General features: G+C 35.1%; 1 protein-coding gene across 1 annotated transcript in view; it reads right to left on the reverse strand.

The window, feature by feature from the left end:
- Positions 1–2,633: 2,633 nt before the first annotated feature.
- Positions 2,634–24,535, reverse strand: part of LOC109096762 (F-box-like/WD repeat-containing protein TBL1XR1) — a 66,745-nt gene continuing 44,843 nt past the window's right edge. The window contains exons 2-16 of the mRNA XM_042766175.1: positions 23,965–24,030; positions 11,083–11,173; positions 10,506–10,651; positions 9,519–9,738; positions 9,158–9,290; positions 8,200–8,341; positions 8,052–8,115; positions 7,868–7,965; positions 6,867–6,927; positions 6,660–6,781; positions 6,499–6,573; positions 6,226–6,353; positions 4,764–4,929; positions 4,575–4,676; positions 2,634–4,484 (exon numbers count right to left, since the gene is read on the reverse strand). Of these exons, the coding sequence (XP_042622109.1) occupies positions 4,458–4,484; positions 4,575–4,676; positions 4,764–4,929; positions 6,226–6,353; positions 6,499–6,573; positions 6,660–6,781; positions 6,867–6,927; positions 7,868–7,965; positions 8,052–8,115; positions 8,200–8,341; positions 9,158–9,290; positions 9,519–9,738; positions 10,506–10,651; positions 11,083–11,140 (1,542 nt within the window). The 5' untranslated portion in view covers positions 11,141–11,173; positions 23,965–24,030 and the 3' untranslated portion in view covers positions 2,634–4,457. The remainder of the gene's footprint in view (positions 4,485–4,574; positions 4,677–4,763; positions 4,930–6,225; positions 6,354–6,498; positions 6,574–6,659; positions 6,782–6,866; positions 6,928–7,867; positions 7,966–8,051; positions 8,116–8,199; positions 8,342–9,157; positions 9,291–9,518; positions 9,739–10,505; positions 10,652–11,082; positions 11,174–23,964; positions 24,031–24,535) is intronic.

Genomic DNA, 24,535 nt, shown 5'->3' on the forward strand with positions numbered 1-24,535 from the left:
TGGATGAGAGAGCTGAGAGAGTTGAGAGAGACTGGATATCAGGTGGGACAACCTATGCTGCTGAGATCCCTCAGGAACGGACAGTTATTACCTCACACTGTGCCAGTGACCCAAAGCAAACACACACAGCACAGATAATGTGTCCACTACTCCAGAGGATACACACCGATCACTGAACAAGCCTGGGGCGGTCCTTCAACCCAAACTTCATTTACAATACTGCCCCAGTATAAAGCATGTGACACAAAAGATTTATAGATGTTCTTTGGGAAAAAGGCCCCTCGTTTATGCGTATTTTTATATCCCCCCACTTCATTTTCATCCTGTAAATTGCATGTGCTCTCAGTGAGCTAGGAAAACATATTTTGATTTCCTCAGCAATGCCCAGTGATTAACTCTGCAATCGTGTCATCAAACCAAAGCAACGTTTCCAGAAAAGCTGCAACAAAAAGATCTTTAAGGTAATGATGGGCTATTATTGCTGTCCAGTATATAATTTGGGATTTAATGAGCAGGCTGGAGTGCTTTGACACGGAATAAACCACAAGACAACAGAATAAAATATAGTGATTGGATTCAAGAGGTGTGAGATGTTTATGTGTGTATAGACGGTTTCAACGACAACAACATAAACAAGCGTTACTGCGCATGCGCGCTTTTGTGGCCCTAACTTAAACTTCTGTTAGACTTCCAAATAGAATCAATAACAACAGCTAAGTAGTCTCTCTAGAGTAGATTATTTTTGATAACAAGCAAAAGATGTTTGCTGCGTAAATCAGATTTATTGAAAATGCAAATTCTTTCTCTGCCAGCAGGAGGTAGGCCTACTTTAAAGCGGGAGAAACAGAGTAACTGCTGTAACTTACACAAAGCAGCGCTGAACTCACAAACGCTGCTTTATCAGCCATATAACAAGCAAGATTAAATGAAAATGACATCGAAAATTTAATAGACTAATTAAAGATAGTCTTCCTTCAGAAATGCAGTGATATAAAAACACCCAAGCCTCATTTTGATTTTTAAACGTGCAGTACATGCTCATTTGTTTATACAACGAAGCCTTTTGGAAAATCGGTCAGTTTTGATATTGTGAGCGCCACAAATAAATAAATGTATGGGAACCACATCCCACAGCACTACCACCTGAGCCCAACTTCAGTTGGACACACACACACACACACACACACACACACACACACACACACTATGAGGTGACAAACAGGAAACAATTATATAAAAATCTGAACATATAGATGTAAATCTGAATATATAAATGTAAATTGTTAATATAGTTATAATTCTGAATATATAGTTATAAGTCTAAATATATTATGTCCGAATATATAGTTATAATTCTGAATATATAGAAGTGAATCTGAATTTATAGTTATAATTCTGAATATATAGAAGTGAATCTGAATATATGGTTATAATTCTGAATATATAAATGTAAATTGTGAATATATAGATGCAAATTTGAATATATAAATTGTGAATATATAGAAGTGAGTCTGAATATATAGTTGTATGTCTGAATATATAAATGCAAATCATTGATATACTGTAAATGCATATCTTGAAATCTGAAAGCATGTATAAATCCTGAATATATAAATGCAATTATGTATATATATTGTCTACAGTACGTCTCAATATAAATGTATCTTTATTATAAGTCATCTCAAAAGACTTTTTAGTATGCCTGTACATCCTGTATATAGTTAAATCAATGTAAATATTTTACTATATTAACTATTGTACATGCATCTCCTCACAGCAGTGACAATGCTAATACCCATCTTTTCTACACAGTTCAGCATGGCTGAGACAGCTAGGGAAATTGCCAACAACATCATGTGTTTACAAATAGTGATTGGAGTGAATAGAGACAATTGCAGCAGAATATGATATGAGAATTTTATATATTCTGAATTAATTTACCTTTTTATATAAATTATAAATTAATATTTAACATCTACATATTAAATATTCACATTTACATTTATAATATAATCCAAAAAATAAATTTATATATACACAAAAATAATTATACAGAATAACATTTATATACACAAAAAATTATAAATTTATATACACTTATAACTATATATACAGATTAACATTTATATATTCAGAATTATAATTATATATTCAGATTTATATATGCAGAATTAAGTATATATTGCAGTTATATATTCAGACTTATAACTATATAATGATTTATACATATATATTCAGATTTACTTCTATATATTCAACAACAAAAATATTCAGATTTTTATATAATTATGTCCTACCTATCTTAGTTTTTATATATTCAGATTTTTGATATATATTATGTCCTGTTTATATCACCTATTTATATATCTATATATATATTATATATATATATTTATATATATATTTTTTTTTTTTTTTTTATTATTATTATTATTAATGCTGCCTGATGAACATGGGACTTCTTTCAAAAACATTTTTAAAAATCTTACCAAACCCAAGCTCATGTAGAAGAAATGTTTGTTTTGGGGGTTGGATGGAGATGAACTAACCTTTAGTCTGTTGCTGTTTAGTAACTTTGAAGGTTAATTTGCACCATCACTTCATATTGAATTACGAGAATAAAAACACAGCTGTAATATCAAAATATACTTTATTTTGGACTCCAGATCTGATTCAAATGACAACAGACCAATGCAATGCAGGGGGAGTTTTTGCAACCAAAAACATTTGACTGGGGAAACAAAGATCAGGTGTGGGGACATCTGAGAACACGCAGGACTCAGAGTGAGCAAAACTGAGGTCTAAGCTGTACACCCTCAAAACCTACCTCCAGTATTCTTTTTTTGTTTTCTTTTTTTTCTCTTTTTTTTTTGCTTATTTCTTTAGTCTTTTTATAGCTACAAAGAAATATGAATTACAAAATTTTTAAAAGAGTACAAAAAGTCCAGGAGCCACAGATGCAGTAAGAATAATTAGAAATGACGCTGAAGAACTGAAGGTTGCTGTGGGCAGGCAGACGCTGGGGCTATTACAGAGAAGAGCAAAGGGGCGACTCAGACACCCTTCTGTTGTCGTAGGCTGTAATAAATAGTGTTCAGATGGGGTTTTTTATCCGTTTTACACATCTCAAAATACAACACCCTTGTTTAAAATTTAAGGTTAAACATCAATGTCCTAAAAATATCTTTGCGAGGGACTAAAACAGAGATTCAGTGCCTCTTTTTACGGGACAGAGAGAGAACTTTGCATTCTTGGGGTATGACTTTTTTTTCCCTTGATGGTCGAGGCATTGAAAACCTTCACTGTCTAAACACTGAGAAACACCAAAGCATATTATTATAGACTCTCCTCATGCAGCCGATTACTGTAAATGAACATCAGCATCTCATAACATGGTAGTGCAGAGAATCCCAAAAATGACATTTTATTTTCAAAAGTCTTTCAGATATTTGTTTAATGTTCTGTGCAACAGACTTGCTTTAGGTTTTAGTTCTTGAACAAAAACATGCCGAAATTTTATTTTTAATGTAATGTGTAATAGATTTTTTTTAACAGCTGGAACTGAAAAACAAAATTAATTCCATAAATAATCCAATTATTAAAACCAAGTACAAAAGTATGAAAAATATGGGTTTAATTCAAAATATTGCACACCTAAAGCAAGTCTTTCTTTTTTCAATCTACATGTATGTCAAACGGTCCTCAGTAGCTCAAATGCCTCGTCTCGAACTGAAGGTTGTACGTGCTGATTTTAAGGGGAACATCTACCAACTAAATACAGTAGTACGAGTGAACGGATGCATTTCCTGTAGATGTGCGTGCCTTTTTTTTTTTTTTTTGTGGTTAATGTACCTCTCATTTGGGGGAGAAACAGGGTACAAGGGGGAAGGGGAGATTACAGTTACACCATAGCATAAAAACTAAAACCAAGGAACTAGAAAAAGATTGTTTTTTTTGTTTTTTTCTCATGTCCCCACACTGTTGAAATCACAAAAACATCCAGTACCAAAAAGACTAAATATCTGTACTTGTGTCAAATGAAGGAAAACATGAGTCCTGGAATCATGCAGCTGTGTCAAATCAAATGTGCAAAAGAAAGGGGGGGGGTTCTGAAACGGAAACTACCAACAAAGATTAAAATCCTTTCGTTCGTTTATTTTGATGAGATTTTGAAGAACAAATAGTAAAATATCTTCCAAATTTGGTACATATACCAGTCCTCGTGTCTGTCGTCTTCCTCTGTTATATTGTTTTTTTCCACCTTACAGAAGTCATTTGAATGTCTCTGGTTGGAATCACATCCTCCCCGCTCAGCCTGTGGCGTCAGGGTGCTTGTGTTTGTTTGTCTGTAGTGGCTGGCCATGGTTCACTAGGGACTGTAGCAGTTTGAGGGTCAGGGACAGTCATTTTGGCTATGTACACATTCATAGTCGGTCCATGGCTTCCAGCAAGCAGCGCTATTTCCGCAGATCTAATACACAAACCTACAATGAAAACACAAAATTATTTAATATAGGCATTCCCATATATCCATTACCTTTATTTGAGGTGTAGAGTACTAAACTTGTACTTACAGAGCCATCCGACGCACTTGCTCCTACTTTGTCTCCTGCTGCATTCCAGCAAACTTCAAAAATGCCCCCTGTCCCCCTGTAGCTATGGACTAAAGCACCAGTCTGTGGAAATGACAGCGACAAGAGTTCAGCTCGGGCTGCATTTTGGCATTCTGTGGATCGATTGAATCAGAGGACCTCCAGTCTTACCTGTGTGTTCCAGATGTGGACGCATTTGTCAAAAGAGCCGCTGGCTAGATGGCGTCCGTCAGGGCTGAAGGCCACGCTGTACACGGGCTCCTGGTGTTTGGTTAGTGTGTGAATGCAGATGCCTCGATCTACATCCCAAAGCCGAACAGTGGAGTCAAAGGAAGCACTAGAGGTGTCAGAGGAAAGAGATAACGATCAATTTGTGTTTAGGTAATAGTTTTATTAAACCACATACATTTTTATTAGGGATGCAACACAAAAAATAAAAGTTTCAGCAACCTTCTTTAAAAAAAATAATTGAAATAAATCTCTTAAACATGATATAATATTATTATTCTTATATATAATAATAATATATATATATATATATATATATATATATATATATATATATATATATATATATATATGGCCAATACCGATGAGCTATTATTTTAATACCTTTTTAAATTTTTATTTAAAACATTTTATGGCTGATGACTATGGTAGCTTGTATATGCCAAAGGATAAAAAAAATAAAATAAAAAATGTGCGACCAATCTCACAAAGTTGAAAACTCACAATTCTACGAAAAAGTAAAAATTTTGATGACAAACAATAAAAAAAAAAAAAAAAAATCAGAAATTAAATAATTGTGATGTCACAATTACAATTTTTATTTTTCACTGTAGAAACAAGCTTTCAAAAAAAACTTATAAATATAAACAAAACAATAATATAAAAATAAGTGACTGGTTTGGCTATTATACATTTTAAATTAAAATCTAAATAAAAAATGGATATTCATTTTGAGATTTGCTAAAAAAACTATATGTAACAGTGTTAAATTATTTTTTTAAATTTTGATTTACCTTTGCTGTCATCCGAAAGTTGAAACGATGTACTATATATATATATATATATATATATATATATATATATATATATATATATATATATATATATATATATATATATATATATATAAGCACTGGGGGTCATTTGTAGCTAGATAAATATCTCATTTTATATATATATATATATATATATATATATAGTATTTTCATTTTATGGCTGCTAACACATCTGATTTAACAAATCGATAAATGAAAAAAACATTATATGGCAGCCATTGATCACTCATTTACCATTTTTTTTTATATTTATTTAAAATGCATTAATAGCTTTCCTCTAACTTTTATTAATGTGAAACCTCAAGAATTAGCCTTTCCAAATGAAAAGATTATATATAATGTAGCCAAAAGGAGTACAGACTGAGTACAGTTTGTTTTGAGTTATTTTATGGTTCGATAGAATCCCTTCCTTACATCACGAACATCGAAATCACTGAGGTCACGTAGAGCTGCTACCCTGAACTTGATTTGGTTTAAATTTTAATTTTTATAAGTGAAATATTTGTGAAAACAGCCTTACTCCATGAAGCAGCAGCTGGTGAAAGTGTATTAAAGGATGGTGACTCTACCTGGCCAGCATTAGATTGGCATTGGGGTTGTTGGTTCCTGGACCTGTGGGGCTCCATTTGATAGTATAGATTTCTTTGCTATGAGCTTGCAAATCATGAACACAAGTGTCCTGTTTCATACTCCAGATCTACGACATTGGAAGAAGCAATTATTTAGACCACCAGAACAGCATTTGCATTATCCAAACACCTGCTGAAATGTGCACCATAGACTTGGTACAAACATATGACTGAATTGATAAACAGTGTAGCCAGCATTGTAAGGGGTCTTACCTTAAGAGTCATATCATCAGAACACGACGCCAGCAGGTTACCAGTTGGATCCCATTTGATTGCATTAACTTCATTCTGGAGACAGAGAAAAAGAGTTTGATACTGGTCTTTTTGGCAGGCTGGAGCAGTAGGAAACGGGAGGACGAGCAGACAGGTCTTACTGTGTGTCCTTGGAATGTCTTAATGGGTCGGTCCTGGCCCAGTTTGCAGACGTGGATGCACATGTCTGTGCTACAGGAGGCAAACGTGTTGTTACTCTGCCAGTCCACATCCAGAGCCGGTGCTGAAGTGAGAGGGAGAAAAGGCTACAACATTAGAGCTTGTTTGATATTGTGAACAATTAAATATTAAGTGGAATTTGTGTGAACCTGAATGAAACGGAAACTGCTGTTTGGCTTCCCCTGTGTGAGCATCCCAAATGATTGTTGTCTGAAGAAAAGAAGGAAATATGAAATCAACTGTGATAAGGGTATAAGCTGACGTGGGTTATTTATGTGCCACTAGCAACACATAAATAGAAGATTATTAACTAGATATTTACATTTTCTGAAGAATACGTGGGTGTGTACGCCTTCGCAATGTGTTGTAGATCAGTAATTTACTATTTTTCCCTCCCATATATAAATACCACATGTGACTTAATATTTTAAAGTGAATATTTCAATGCATTAACAACACATTCACGTTCATGGTTCTCTGATGTAGGTAACTGTCACTTGACATGTTGGCAGGTAAGCAAATAAAATATTTCATTAAATACTATCAAATAAATATATTTATATATATTTATATATATATATATATATATATATATATATATATATATAAATATATAAATATATATATATAATATAGAAAAAAAAAATTTATATATATATATATATATTTATTTCTTTTTTTTTACAATTTCTATGATTTAACTTTTCATAAACTCCCTGCCGTTCCCACCCAAGTTTGTAAAACCCTATTTCAGGCTTATTATTGTTAACTAAACCATAAAAAAATGTGTTACTTGAAAATAAACAAATAATAAATTAATAATAAAAAAATGTTAACTGTAATAAAATAAAATAATAATAATAATAATAATAAAAACATTTATTTTCATTTAGTTTAACTCAAATACTAAAATTACTAAAACTAAAACTAAAATAAAAATAACAGAGAAGGGGGGAAAACATAAATAAAAAGGACAAAAAACTAAATTACTAAAACTTTAAAATGAAAGTGAAAACAAAACAAAAATAAAATCTAATTCTAAATATTTGATAAAAATATACCAGTTTATCAGTGATATACTGCCCTCTTCTAAGTGATTGTCAGGGTGCTTTCTTACTACACTCTCTTACTACACTGTAGCTTTTCTTACCTTATCAACACCAGCGCTTAGGATAAAGTTTCCTTTTTTGTTCCATTTTAATGCAAATATTGGACCTTTATGTTGACCCAGGGTACTGGCCAGATTACCTGTGAATGAACAGTTGTCAGTCTGCTGAAAGGAATGGCAGAGAAAAGCATGTTGGCACAGAAGGCAAAAAAACCTGTTTGCTCACCATCTTTAGTCCATATTCTTGCAAAGCCGTCATATGAGCCTGTGGCTAATAGTGTACCTTCACTCTGATAAACAGAAGGAGGAAATGTTAGTCTTTTAAAATACACCCAGTTTTTAGAACAGAGGGAGTGTGTCGGAGCTAAACTCACGTTCCAGTCTAACGATGTGACGTCTTTGTTGCTGGGCACGTCTTGGCCACCTTCCCGTATGCAGTGCCTGAGGACGAGCTGAGTACAGCTACTACTGCTGTTCTCACTCAGATTCCAGATGCGTGCCGTCGAGTCTCCAGAACTGTGGAGAGTCAGAGTATTAAATAACTCTGCATTCACTGACTTCCATTTTCTACAGATGCACCAGTAGCACATTGTTTTTTTGTTTTTTTTAAATACTGATACTGGAACGATCTTCAGCTTCTATTCTTCATCTGTTTATAATATCTATTCCACATTAGTGCTGGGTATTGACACAGATTTCAAGATTCAATTAGATTTTGATTCAGAAGCTTGTGATCTCGATTCAGTTCAATATCGATTCATTTAAATATGTATCAAGGTGTATATCAAAGGAAAAAAAAAACTATACTATCAATTAAAGTCTTCTAAAAAGCTAAAATTAACAACTGATTTGTAAACAAACATTTAAACTGCACATAAGGCAGTTTTATAATAATAACAAACTTTCAATTATATAATTGTTTCTACTTCAATTTGTTGTTGAAATATAAATATTTAAAGGTGGCTGACAAAAACTTTTTTATGATGGATTTATTCAAACTTACATTACATTTTAAACAGCAGATATAAAACTGATATTTTCTTTAATGTTAAAAGTAACAAGGCGCAAAGCTATTTTTTTATATCAATCTCCGGTGTTTATAATAAAAATGAAAAACTACAAATTACAACGTGTTACTAGAGTGCCCTTTCTGTAGCTTGATAGTGACGCCTATGACTAACCCAGAGTACTGAATCTGAATCTGTCACATCTGACAGATGCCAATCCATTTTAAAAGGTCAGTATTAGTGCAGCATGTACTCAGTGTGGATGAACGACTAAACGGATTCAGTGATGAAAAGAGTCAGAAGACCAGCGGAGTGTATAACTGACCCGGAGGCGAGCAGATCACTGACGGGGTTCCAGGCGCAGATGAAGACCTCCGACTCGTGACCTCTCAGCACCATGGCTTTATTCTGAGGGATCTCCACATCCATGTCCACGTCCATCATGTCTGCATGGTTATCTGTAAAGATAGATGGTTGTGAGGACTTACACTGACTAACACACAGGTGTCACATGACATTCATCATTGAGAGAAAACACAACAGTTCTTTGATTCACATCAGCAGTACGTAACTGAAAGCTACAACATCGACACCACTGTGTGACATTTTCAGGAAATAACGGGGAAAAAATTATTATGAATAATGATAAGCAGAGTAAAATGATACAGAATCGTTCAGTGACTCACTGGGTAATGCGTGAGCACCGTTCTCCTCTCCGTTTGCGGTGTTTTCTCCGTTTTTGGTGTTACCCTGCATGTTGGCGCTGGTTGCCGAGGGCGCTGTGGCGGCCTGTTGCTGGGCGAGTTTGTCACGGTACGCCTGCTGCCGGGTCTGTACGACATCGGGCATCACCGCATCAATCAATGACAAAGACTCAATTGGTCGCCCATCGAACAGCGTGCCGTCCTGTGGACAGGAGTCAACATGTCAATCATGCACTCAATTTGACATTAACAGGATTTTTGCATCATAACAAATATTATCTGGGTTAATCTCATGAAAACATCTCCAGGATGCATTTCCCCTCACAATCAAAAGAATAAAACAAGAAATTATATTTTTGCATTATGATTATAAAGCCTATTTTTAAAACATTTTGTCATTAATATCATAAAGAAAATACTAAATTAAGCAAAAAACAATTACAAAAATTCAAATGTAAAATATTTAGTTTATTATATATTTATATAATAATAGTAATAACAATAAAAATGTAAATATTAAAATGACAAAGCACAACAAAATTACTAACTTTAAAATTAAAAATTGAATATATAGAAATAAAAACTAATTTGCAATATTACTATAACATGTTATGAAATATAATTACAATAACTATACTAGTATCTTTACTATTTCTATTTTTATATGTGGCACAAATATATAAAACAAAAAATTACCAAAACTAACTAAAATTTAAATGACAATTTATATATATATATATAATTAATTTTTTTGTACATTACATATTAATAAATAAATATATATAGAGAGAAATATCATTTAATAGTAATATTTAGTATCATATATATATTAAAATATATCATGTTTTCTGAGATTCCCCTAATTAAGACTCATCTAAAAATAATCTTATAGTAAGTATTAAATATCCTTGATGCAGATAAATGTAGGTGCCTTGATTGCTTTTTTTGTAAATAAAGCTGTGCTCTCACCTCATTGATGCTGACTTCAGCCTCCACATACTGCAGGCCCTTCTGGATGATGGAGATCAGGGCAGCAGGGGGCACTAGGGCGCCGTTGATGTTCGACTGACTGATGTGGCTCTCAATGCCGAATGTGAAGGCTGAGTGGGAAAACCCTGCCAGAGGGAATGATAAACACTTTAGTGTGACACTAGCTGGATCAACTTTCTCTTCAGCTCACGGCTACGAGAGTATCGTGTGTGTGTGTGTTCATTTAAATAACACCCTGTGAACAGTCACAGTGTTTTACTGTAATCAACGCTGATAACACATTATATCCCAAAACTCAAATTAAGGAGATATAACTGACAGATACATTTACATATCTGTGAGTGATCTCCAATAGAGAGTGAAAGTAATAGTCTAAATAGTAATTGCATCAAGACATGTAGACAGTTTTCATTATATGTTAAGATTTTTTGGTCATTTATGGAGCAAAACCAGTCATTATTAACCATGATTGGTTACACAAAAGCTGTGTAACAGTTGATCTGGATACAATTTTGGAGTGTTGATTAGGTCTGTTTCGTTTAAAAGCAGCACCTACCCGACTCCTGCAGGTATCTATACACCAGGAAATTGACCTCATCGCTGCTAATACTCATCTTCACATCTGCTTACACCATGAGGTCAGCACACTAGTATGAGAAAGAAAGGACAAAAACAATATCAGAAAGCATGCTCACAGAATGTACACTAAAAACGGCAACAGAATAGACATTGATATTGCCAGGCTCTCTGCCTTCCACTCAGAGTGTGTATAAAAAGCCTCTTTTACAGTGCAATAAGGGGGTAAAAGCTCTCTTTGTCAGCAGGAACCTGAGTGTGTACTATGCTGCCAGAAGTTACCAAGGGCTTCACAGCCCTGCATGGCTGAATAACAAGTTGCAGTGCCAAAAGTGGACATTACATTTTGGGGGCGCTGTTGCCCCAACACTGCAGAGCAGTAAAAGCATCTCCCACTGAAAATGTTTACGTGAGGGCTACTACAAAGCACTTCTGTTTACTTGAGTTTGACAGCTGGATTCATCGTGACTTTGGCTTTACAGAGCTGCCAAAATGTCAGTTTACACCTAAAGATTTTTTTTTTTTTAGCACAAGAACATTTACATGAAATTAAATATGACCCAGATTTGACACTCTCTAAAGTTAAATTTTGATTTTAAGCAGACAACAAACACATCCATATACATTTTAGGATGGTTTATTCAAATAATATCTCATGCTTGCTCTATATTAAGCCACAATTTCAAGACATGCACTCAACTTTGGACTTCCTCCAGAAAAGAGCATCAGGGAGCACAAACTTTTTCAGTTCCACATTGAAATACTGCATAACCACAAGTGGGGCTAATTCTGAAAAGTGACCCATTTCCTCATGACCCCGGTGTCCACCATTCCAGATCACATCCTCTTCATTAGACAGAGAAGTGAAGTGGAAAGTGTTTCCCCGTCACTGGGCGTTTACGGTCATAGGATGTGGTTTGTTAGTGAGATGGATGGCTTTTGTCTCCTCCTTAGGTTCTTGCTCGAGAACGGTTTTTGAGCTATGGGGTTTCATTCTGTTTCTAGATGGTGCCGTCGTGTGATGTAACACCTACCTGCTCCCTTCTTAACAAACTACGGCTTGTTTTTGAGTAACATTTAGCCTGCTAATGAATGCTTAATTAGTAGGCTGAACTTCTCAAACATAAGAGTCGCCTGTCTTGCGTTCCCTTCATAAAATATGCAAAAGTATGCAAATGGGAACATCATCAAAAGGCAGTGTGTCAAGGCCAATCAGATAACAGAGATACTGTCCAATCAAATCAAGTAGAAACGGTGCCACCGGATCAATGCGGTTTATCTCACAGCATAGCCAAATTAAATCCCTGCAACAGTGCAGAGTGCTCATCTATATTATCGAGCGGCCGAGTCGATACTGAGGAGGACCGCTACCTTCCAATAAATCACCCGTGCTCTTCAGGACCACCTAGCCTGTAAAACAGAACAGGGAACTCCAGGCATTTACAGTCGGCAACATTAGTTCAAGTAAAGAAGCCACGGGTGGGGAAATTCCCTCGTAGACGTGACACAGAAAGAGCTTTTATTGAAATGGGTCACAGCAAACAGGGACCTCCGTGAGATATATAGCCATCTGCGCCTCGTAAATTGCCCTCAGGAATGCAAATATCACGATACGTTCTCTGCCTTGGACGACATTTTGGTGCGCTGGCGGATGCTTAGTGTGTAGCGTAATCTTCATTGTATAATCAAAGGCGGCATGGGTTGCGTAACAGTGGAGTGCACGCAGTCGGGGTGAGGGAGTTTGTACGGTGTTATTCCAGGCTGAAAGGGAAGTCATACAAGTTACAGAATGATAACAGGCCACTTTATAGCAATAATTTCATTCATCAAGCAAAAGATTTACATTTTTTTCCAAGATACGTATTTTTTTTTTTAGAAGGAGCAGAAGGAATCAGAAACAGAGATGATTATTTTTCCTGCTGATTTAAAGCAATTAAACATTCAAATAAAAGTAACAAAAAAAAGGTACTCTTTGAGTTCTACTTTAACTTGTTATTCTCATTTAACGATTCTGTTATAAAAAACTTTTATACTACTTAAAATTAAACAAAAAACAAACATTTTTTTCCAAGATACGTATTTTTTTTTTTACAAATCAAGCAAAAGATTTACATTTTTTTCCAAGATACGTATTTTTTTTTTTACAAATATCGTGAATTATTAAACCACGTAGACCACACGACATTTTACAGCCTGAACTAACTTTGTCAAATGTTCTGATATTTTAAAAGACCCAGCATGTCATGCTGATGATGCAAACAGAGCAATATTTTGAAAGCACCACAAAGCCACAGTGTTTACACTCTTTTGTAAGTCAACATGCAGCTGTCTGACTTACAGTAGTCTCATTGAACTGGGAGGAGAAAGTATTTTAGCACTTAAAAGTATCCACTTAACTATACAGATAAGGCTGAACTTTTGTGTGTGTGTGTTTGGCATTGGTACTCTGGGCTTTTCACACGACTCCCATGACAACAGTGAACTTGATCCTCTCAGTCCTCTGAGGGCCTCAGTGAACAATGAGAAGCTTGGAGAGCTTGTGTTCTTGTGTAATACTGACCGTTGGACACAAATTCCTCAAGACGCTCTTCACAGTCAGTGTTCCTCTTCCACCAATTAAGCACAAAAGAAAATATCCCAAAAGCCTAAGCATTAAAAATCTGTCTCAAGAGTACCATGAATTGTGGGGATTATGTTTGACCTGCTTTCCAAGCAATATCACCGAGAAATAAACAGCTTGGTCCTGACTTTTATAAGCATAATGTAAATTATAACTCCTAGACTTCACAACCCCCCAATATGCATATATTTAACCAATATGCTAAAATATTATGCCTTTATTAAATTTAAGTAGTAGAAGTAGTAGTAGTAACATCATCAATAATAATGTTATTAACAACAAATATTAGAAAATACTAATATAGAAATTATATTTACAAGTCGATTATACAAAATGGTATGTAGCCATACTGTATATCAATAAAGATAGCTGCACATTTACAGTATAATCATCACAAAAAATAAAGCAAAAATATTGAAATAATGTTGCTATTAACAACAATGTAAATATTAGAAAATACTAAATAAATGAATATTATTGAAACCAAGTATTGCAATAGTAAGGCCATATAGAAAACAATGCTTCACATTTAAAGTGTATTTTCCCAAAATAAAATAAAAGAACATTAATGATAACAATAAATGATAATGATAATAAATATATTACTATTATTATTATGTATGTGAAAATTACACTTTAAATGTGAAGCAAAGCTTTGATAATAATCATTTTATAATAATTTCCATATTTATATATATTAAATTATTTTGATTTCAAAGGCACACCTGGGTACACAACGATTTGATTACTTTTTAAAAAAATAATTTTTCTGTTCTTCACAGCCTTTGTATTATCAAAAATGGCAACTATGCAATCAACTAGTCTTCTAAAATGTAAAACACTTAGCTAGTTGTAAAGCAAAGTAATGTCACAGCACGTATTAGAGCAGCTCTGAAGCAGACGTGCTACAGCCACCCCACATCCTGACAATAGTACCATTTTTCTTCCTCTTTTTAAGCAATTATGTCAACACCATTTCTACCAGACGCTTTTAGAAAAATAAGCATATGGCTCACATCCCTCCATCAGCATCTAACAATCAGGTCGAGCTCAAAGGCAAAGCAGCCCAATCAATCCGGCAGGAACAATGACCGTTGCTTATTAGATGCCACACGCTAGTGATTGCTGTCACAAGCGATTAAGACAGATGTTGGCTTAAACTGCTTGTGAGGCAACCTACTCTCCGTAGGCTGAAAAATAAAATCAAATTGAACCAGCGAGATTAACGCGCCACCTCACCTGACCTACTTTAGGATCTGGATCCATCAGTGTCTGTCTGAACATGGAGGGGTGGGGAAAATATGACACGAGGCCCATAAATGGATCTCCCTACTCTTCTTCTTTTGTGTGAAGTGTCCTAGAAGCAGGTCAATGCATCCCACTGACTGTGGTCAAACCCGTATACATCCGCCGTAGGGCTCGTAGTGCTTTTTATTAAAAATCTTTCAACCGCTGCCCTGCAGATGATATCGTTCTGCCATTATGGATCCTTCAGAAACAAATACTGCACCACAGTGTTTACACTCTTCAGTATGTCAGCCTATGGATGGCTTGCATATCGTTGTCTCTGCACATAGGATAATGTATTTTAGCATACAGACCACCTCCTGTAAAGCACATAACCACAGGCACTATGGGATCATTAAACCTTCTTGTTTCGTCTCCAAAAAAAACTTGGATCAAAGTCGTTCTGCAAAGGACAAAAGACTCTACACATATGGATGTTTAAAGCCACCTGCTTTTTTATATATATATATTCTGAGATTGTTTGCAATGGATCACTGAAACTGATCAACAAATAAATTGCTTTATACATGTATTGCATGCTTGATAGTTGATTCTTGATCACAACCAAAAGTAAAGATGACTGCTTAACAGTTATCTCTAAGTCATATCTCACAACAAGCCAAAAGTAGGGATGCACGATAAATATCGGCACGATATTTAATGCACATCTCGTCAGTAAAGCTGGTTCTGTAATCAGCAGTAAATCTCTACACTTGTGTGCTTTCACGTGGAGCAGCATTTACTACACAGAGTCATTGTTCACTGACAACCTGCGCAAAACGTGCAATATGATCATGATTTTGTGCAGCTTGTCAGTGAACAACGGCTTTGTGTAGTAAATGCTGCTTCACGTGAAAGCACACGTGTAGAGATTTAAGCTGATTACAGAACCAGCTTTACTGACGAGATGCGCATTAAATATTGTGCGATATTTATCGTGCATCCCTAGTCAAAAGAATATTTTACGTACTGAAAACTAAGCCAACCCCCCCCCCCCTTGAAGGATTCACAGACACAGTGTTAAAGGGATAGTTCACCCAAAAATGAAAATTCTGTTTTCATTAATTACTCACCCACATGTCGTTCCAAACCCGTAAGACCTTCGTTCACCTTCAGAACACAAATTAAGATATTTTTGATGAAATTCGAGAGCTTTCTGAATTAATTACAGAATTTTCATTTTTGGGTGAACTATCCCTTTAAATCTTCAGCCCAACAGCCTGAAGTACACACCGCATGGTGACTTTTGAAAACAGTTATGGGTGATGTAACACAAGGACATATCAGAGACAGAGAAGGTTATCTGCTTATGTTGTGACATTGCTTCTGGGTGAGTGCGGCTGTCACTTTTCTGAGGTGGCATTTTTGTAATGAAATGTTGACTCTCATATCAACAATTTTATCTTTGGCGCACAGGTGGAAGTTGCTGGGAAGGGCGGCAATGCGCTGCTCCAAACCAGGACTTGACAGAGGGCAACAAGAATGGGAGGTAACATGAGGACAAGATCTAAACTGCAAGCATTCCTGGAGGACCATGGGGATTGTGTAACGTTTTTGCCCTCCTCCGGCACTTTGAGAACTCTGTTAAGCATGTCATTCAGAAAAACAACAATGTGACTTGTTTTTATAGAAAAAGGAAGCATTTTGAAAAGGTTACAAAAGAAATCATCTCCTTTCTAGAATTGATTAAAACATGAATCTGAGAATAATAATCTATACTGACAGATTCATTTTGACATTAATTTGATGCTAATTAGCATACCTACATGCACACACTCATCATTAATTATTGCAAATCTACCATCACTGAAAATAAGTCATTAGCATGTTGTTTTTTAATCTATGTGCAAATGTTACCATACTGCAGATGATTTTATGTGCTGTAGCACAGGTATGCTGAGAATGTTAAATAAAATCATTTGCCTCTGTTAACGAGTGACACTAAATGTGTTTGCCTGCAGCTACAGAGGTAAACTATGAGTAAAGCAGCTGATGGCGACCCTACAGCCTACACAGACTTTCGTAGTATGAATCACTCAATTCAACACCATGTTGGACCAAAGGTGAGGCATTGAAGTATATGTCAAAGGGCAATAGCTTGTGTTGTAAAGGGCAGAATGCAATGCAGCACCTCAAGGTTTGAAAAATTACAAAACATGTCCAGAACACATTTCACCACAAAGACAAAAGAAATAAGAAATTATTTTTTATATTAATTTTAATAATTGTTATTAATATTTAAAATATCTCCCTAATTCTTAAAAAAAAAAACATTAATGTAAAAAGTAAAAGGTTTAGAGAAATACAATTTAGAGAAATGTGCTTAATGTTCATATAAATATATGTCACAAAAAGGAAAAATTTGAAACAGGCTCTGAACCAAGGCTGCATTTATTTGATAAATAATAATAATAATAATAATAATAATAATAATAAATAAAAAAACAGTAAAATTGTGAAATATTATAACAATTTAGAATAATTGTTATGGATGCACCGATACCACTTTTTCCAGAACAAGGCCCAAATGGTTACTATTATTTTAGGTACTTTCTGATAACGATACAGATGTATTTTCTCTGCATTTGTAATTTTTACAAATACTGGGTACAGAAACTAAAAGAATATGAATAATGTTAGTTGGCTTAGTTTATTTAGCAAATATACATTTCCTTCAGTTATCTTCACACTTAATTATGCCCCTTAAAATGTATTGTACAAGCTTTTGTTACTTTCACTGTTCATTTTACTGCTCTATGATATTTCATCTTTAATTTAGGAACACATTAAAGCTGCTCCTTTGCGGTGGCTCAGTTATAACGCAGGGAACCACACATTATTCGTAAATCTTGTAACAGCGATAAACATGTTTTCTGAAACATAAGTCCTAATTTTTATCATCTGAAATTGCTGCGACTTGTATTCCAAAGCCACTCATATAACGCTATTAACATCAAGCAAGCAAAACATGCACAACGCACGCACAATTGTATAGGTGTATTGTTGAGCGGGACACATACAGTACAGCCTAGTCCACTTCACACAGGCTGCTAGTTTCACTTTCGATTTTTACTTTCGTCCTATAGGCTTCTCGTAAAAAAAACAAAAACAAAACAAACATACAATAAAAGTTTATAGTGACTTCCCTTATATTTTTTGTTTGTTTTATATTTACAGTTTAGATTTAATCCAAATGATGCATGTGCTAAGTGTGTGAACAGGAATCAAGATCATGCAACAGATGTGCGCACTCTCTCCCTACCGCCAAGTATCTGTAGTAACTTGTGCATTGTTTAACTTACTTGCTTTTGACATCCGACCGAACGACAGACTTTCCAGTGATGTCTGTGCTGCTGCACGCTCAAACCACTGAGTGTGCTTTGCTTATCAGCTTGCGCACATCAACTATACAGACCAGTATCGGTATCGGTGCATCCCTAATATTTGGTTTCTATTTTAATTTCAAAATTCATTACTGTGATGGCAAAGCAGAATTTTTGTCAGCCATTTAAGCATTTCTTGTTTTTATCAATATTGAGTAAAGTGTGTGAGTGTGAATTATATAACACATTTTTTTTTTCTCTTTTGATATTGGGGTGACAATCTTTTTTTTTTTTTTTTTTTTCATGGTTATTGACAGAATTTAAATGATGCAACCTGAACCTTATCTGGCATACTTAAAAAGTATCCAGCATGTGACAAAAAGCAGTAGATAATGAGTGATAACTGATCAGGCAAAGAAATTACTATCATCAACAATGGAGCTCAGAGAAAGCCAATAATCAATAGCAGACTGGTTTAACCACCCCTGGTCAGTTTTGAGAGTTATTCATCTGCATGTGAACAGAGTACACTGCCAATTCCACCAACAAACCACAATAAAACAAATAAAACAGAAAAAACTAATAATTAACAAAATAAACAACTGCAGAGACCCGGTTATCTACAGTGATAAAGAAACTATACAGGTACCTCCCTTTCGACCCGATTCTGCTGCTGGTGTGTTTTTTTTTTTTTTTTTACACATGTAGACCCTTAGGACGGGGTGTTTGTGGAACATGTGGGACATGTGGAACAGGCACTGCCTAAAGGTCTGCTGGAATATGATCTCGCTGGAGCTGTTCAGAAGGTTACATCATATCACCACCTGCCAAAATCACTTACTATTGCTAGAGCCAGAGCGCCAGTACACACATACTCATTCATTGTTCTGATTTGAGTGCGTAGCATTAGCGATTAAGCTAAGAAGCGTTTGTTTGTTCTCAAATCACAACAGTGACCGATAAAGGCAACACAGGATAAAGCTGTCACCTTCGGACTATTATAAAAAGCAGATTGTTGAATTTATAAATTACATCCTAGGCACCACCTAGTTTGTGATCTGATGAGAGTCTTAAGATAATGGTTGCCTTCACATGAACACTACAAAATGCTGTAATTATCAATGGGAAACTCTGCTTTCTGGGTTTGGGGTGTATCAGTCAATGAATCATGGTGGAAGCTAATTGGTATCGGTTATAATTATGTTTTTATAGTGAATGCTGACTTCAAAACACAAAAAACTTTTACAAATTAGTAGCAGTAGGGGGGTAAAACCGAAAACAAATTTATTAGACAGTCTTTGATTGGCTAAGTTTGTATCACTCTGAGACAAGTAATGATTGATCCGGCTTCATTTTGGAACTATTTTTGATGACAGCAAAAAAATACAACTACTAATAATGTTCACCATAATGAAAGAAAAAAAGAAAATAACATGAAATTGGCAAATACATGCTTATTATTCCAACCAAAATCATTTTAATGCAATCATGATTCTGAGTAGGGCTGGGAAAATAAATCAATGCATCGCGAATCGAGAAATGATTCAGCATCGATTCTGAGATTTTCTTACAATTCTTTCTTGAGTTGATCGTGAGATTAGTTTTGAACAGCAGATAGTGCTGCATGCTTTAGAAACAACGGCACTCTGCTTGTTTCCAAATCCTTGCACACACTTGAACCTAAAATAATTAATACAATTCGAAAAGGTTGTAGAAGTGAATTACAAGGATGTTCACAGTGGGCTGTGTTTACATTAATCTGGCGTCATAAAAGCATTCTGAGCCAAGGTGAAATTAGACTCATCCGAACGCACAATCGCTCTTCTTCAAGAGCATTTGAGAGTAAAGATAAAACCTAAAGTAGAGCGCCATCTGCTGTTAAAATCTAAGCTCAGAATCGATTTCAGGGAGAATTGCGATGTATTTGGAAGATCTCATAATCGATCCACGAAACGACTCTGCATCGATTTATCCTAATTCTGAGTGGAAAGTCTAAAAGGGGTCGTATGACATGATTTCAAGTTTTCCTTTCTCTTTGGAGTGTTACAAGCTAAAAGTTAAGACTTGTCCAAGCCCTCCTTTAACGGCTTATTTAAACACGCCCCCACGTCTACGTCACAATGTGGGAATAAGGGATATGCCGGTATCAAATTTTCATGTTGCGATTAATTGATCATGTTTTTACCACGGTATGCGGTATTATCACGGTATTTGAAATTAAGTTTTAAAAAAGTGGTCATAATACAGTATAACAGGTTAAATAACTTTTTTCTTATATACACAAATAATACTGAACATTTAAATGCAATAAAGCAATACAAAAAATATATTTAAAGTTAAAAATTTTACACCGATTAAAGTACAAAATAACTTTAAAGACCCATAGGTATCACTTTACAATAAGACCTCATTAGTTAACCTTAGTTAATGCATCAACATTCACAATGAGCAATAGCTACATTTGCTACAGAAGTTTACTAATCTTTGTTAAAAAAATACAAGTCTTAGCTCATGTTAGCTCATTAAATAACAGTTGCAACTTTCGATTTTAACAATGTGTTATAAAATATGGGAATACCCTAAGATTAATGAATGTTCAGAAGAATTTTTCATTGACAGTTTTTTAACTAATGAAGCCCTAATGTAAAGTGTTAATGAACAATAAAGAATCAAAACACTTTCAAACAATATCTAGAGCTGTTATAGTCCAGATTAAAATGGAAAAAAAATTATGGAAATATATAAATATTATTTTATATTTATTTAAATGTTTAGAAAGTAGCAGCTGCTTTTATTTATGGGGTTTCCAGGGTAAGGGCTGCAGTTTCTGCAGTTTAGCGCCATCTGCTGTCAGAGAGTGATTGTGCTTTCAATCAGCCGTTTCTCACGTGTTCCTCATGTGCTTCTTGTGCGTGCTTGTTTACATCAGAGTTCACGGGTCTTTTGAAAGCAGCATACAAACGGTGTTGTGCATTTTGACCAGTTGATGGGAAAAGTATTCTTAAAATGGCATTTCAAATTCTGAATAATTTGTAATATATAATTATTCTCGGTATTTGGAAGTGCCCACGATAACAATATCGTGCATATTCATTACCGCGATATATCGCATTACCCGAATACCGGCACAAGTCTTGTGGGAAGATTTGCATAACGCCGCCCAAATGTTCAAGAAGGCATAACTTTTATTCTCGCTGTTGCCGCCGGCGCCATGTTGTGGAGATGCTGTTTCATTGTGAAAGCAAAACTACTTTGTTTGGCCTTCCAAAAGAGGACACAAACTAGAAATCAGTGGTTAAGTTGTATTTACAGCATTGTTCCAGAACAGTACCAAAACAAACAAACAGAAGGACTACAGCATTATTATGCTCCTCCTCTGCTTTATTATGCTCCTCCTTTTGCTGGTTTATGATGGTCCTTTGCTGGTTTATGATGGTCCTTTTGCTAATTTATGCAAAGGACCAGCATAAACCAGCATCCCAGCATCAAAACATACCTAACCAGCATAAGCTGTTTTTTTCAACAGGGACCTTTGATCTAATTGCATTAAATACTGTATAGAACAGTTCTGAATTAAATAATAGTGAATGTTTTAGTGAATCTAATGTTAAAATGTATGTTTTTAATGTATATTTGTCCCTTTAAATAATGCATGCTATTTTATATTATTTATTTTAAAAAATTAAAAGAGCAGTTTCAGTTCCACTGGTTGACGTTGATATCGTATTCATTTTATGGAGGACTGTTTCCTGATCCTGGAAGAGTAGACTACAATGCCGGCTGTTCTGACTCAAGGTCTGTAAGTACGTTTTCATATTTAAAGGATTTGCCACTGATGAGTTTTGAGCAGTGTAGAGTAGTGCTTGTTGTTTGTCGTTTCTCCGATTACAAATGCAGACATGGTTTTATGTTTACGTGGTGCAATACGCAATACATAAAAAGACAGTATAAGTCATTATGATCCGTAATTATGTCCCCACTGGGTGCAACAAATGCCTCATGTGTAACGGGTTTTATTGTTTTTGTCTTGTCGCACCAGTGTTCTGACGGAGACACGCATCACAGTATGGAAAGGGGCGTAACATTTTAGTCACACGATTGAGCCATGCTGCCAATCACAATGCACTAGATATCTGGCCAATCAGAACACACCTCGCTTTTCAGAATGATGAGCTTTGTAAAAAATGTCCTATTTCAGAAAGGCGTGGCATAGAGGAGAAACAATAATGTACAGTATGTGGAAAATAATGTTTTTTTTTTTTTTAACCTTAAACCGCATAAACACAATTCATTACACCAAATACACAAAATAATGTTATTTTTAGCAACATCATATGACCCCATATGATCACATTACACACTATAAAAAAAATGCAGTGCTGACCACAATATGTTAAGAATTAGTTTTTGGACAGCCACGCACCCCGCGTTACTGTGCATGTGTCGAGCTCATCCATCTGCACTCATCTTTGGTTGAGTATACTTTTGAAAGCTGTGCGGACGGGGCTGTGTGCGAGACGGAAAGGAACACTGAATGTAAAGTGTACCCGGGCCTTCCTACACACATGTGATTGACCGCTCGCTCGCTCGCTCCAACAGGAGGAGGAGGGGTCAGTGTTACTCTCTACACTGCACTCAGTCTGAGGGATTCCTACTCTTTCATTATAATGGAAATTATTAGTGGTTTTGAAACCGTGACATATTCAAATCGCGGTATACCTTTCTATCATTCAAAAGTCTGAGATCAGTATGATTTTTTTTTTGAAACCGGTAATCAGCCCATGCCTAACGGTTAATAATCGGTTTGAGCCTCGTTGTCGGTTAGGAAAAATAACCTAAATGAGCATCCCTAACAACAACACTATCATTCAAAAGTCTGAGATCAGTATGATTTTTTTTTTCTTAAGGATATCATTCAAAAGTCTGAGATCAGTATGATTTTTTTTTTCTTAAGGAAATTAATGTTATTCAGCAAAGACACATTTAAAATGACAGTAAAACATTTATAATGTTACACAAGATTTCCATGTGAAATGCATGCTGTTAAGCACAAATGTTTTGAACATTACTAATAATCAGAAATGTTTCTTGAGCAGCAAATCAGCATATTAGACCTGAAGACTGGAGTAATGATGCTGAAAATTCAGCTTTGCATCACAAGAATAAATAATATTGTAAAATATAGTCAAATAGAAATTGTAGTTATTTTAAATTGCAATAATAGTCCACAATATATCTTACAGACCCCAAACTTCTGAACAGTAGTGTATACAGTCTACTTAATTTGATCTGTCCCTCCATCTGCAAGTATTTACTATGAGTGCTTTGATTATCAATAATACATTCACACAAAGTAATTCAAGTATTCACACTGAACGGCCTTCATCCATGTCATATGAACAAATTACAGTGGGCATTTCATTACATGGAAAAAACTAGAATGGTGATATACATACTAGTAGTGGGAACCAGAGATCTTGAATATTCCTGCTACAAAAAGTCTATGAAACAGCTGTACCTTTTCCATGTCCTTTCCAAAAACACAGAGCCCAGCTTAAAAATAAATAAGTTTTTCTATTTTCCTTAGAGAAAAAAATAAGCCATCTTAGCACCAGCATGCATTTATACTCACCACACTATCACCTCTATTTCCGCAAGGCAAACACTTTTTAAGGATCCAACCCAAGTGTCTCAGCACCTGCAATAACATTACAGAAAAAAGGTGAATGAAGCAGAATTTGTCAGTCATCTGGATGTGAAAAAAAATAAATAAATAAATAAAAAATACATCACCTGCAATGCACACCCCAATTAAAACAACCTGTGCGAGGTCAATGAAAGCATGTTTGTGGACTTAACAGCAACTGCTAGTTTAGATGTAAAAATGTCATATGTTTCTCAATCTGTCTGCTGGGAGACTAAGGTAAGGTAACAGCCTGAATGAATGTCTCTATGGACTTTCTTAAAATGTCCAATAAATCTCAATGTCGCCCTGTAATTTTCTTTGGGTTGCCATTTACATTTTTCATGACAAAAACACCAGAAGGAATGTCTTGAAAACCATCCACACTGCCTTGTATGTGTGGTATTTGGAAAACAGGTTAAAAGCATAAGTCGACTGACATTACGGTAGGTGGATTTCACTAATGTTTCTGAAACTGTCAGCATTACTATGTAGCAGATATATATATATATATTCTTTT

This window comes from Cyprinus carpio, chromosome A11 (assembly GCF_018340385.1).
Source record: "Cyprinus carpio isolate SPL01 chromosome A11, ASM1834038v1, whole genome shotgun sequence".
NCBI classification, from domain to species: Eukaryota; Metazoa; Chordata; class Actinopteri; order Cypriniformes; family Cyprinidae; genus Cyprinus; species Cyprinus carpio.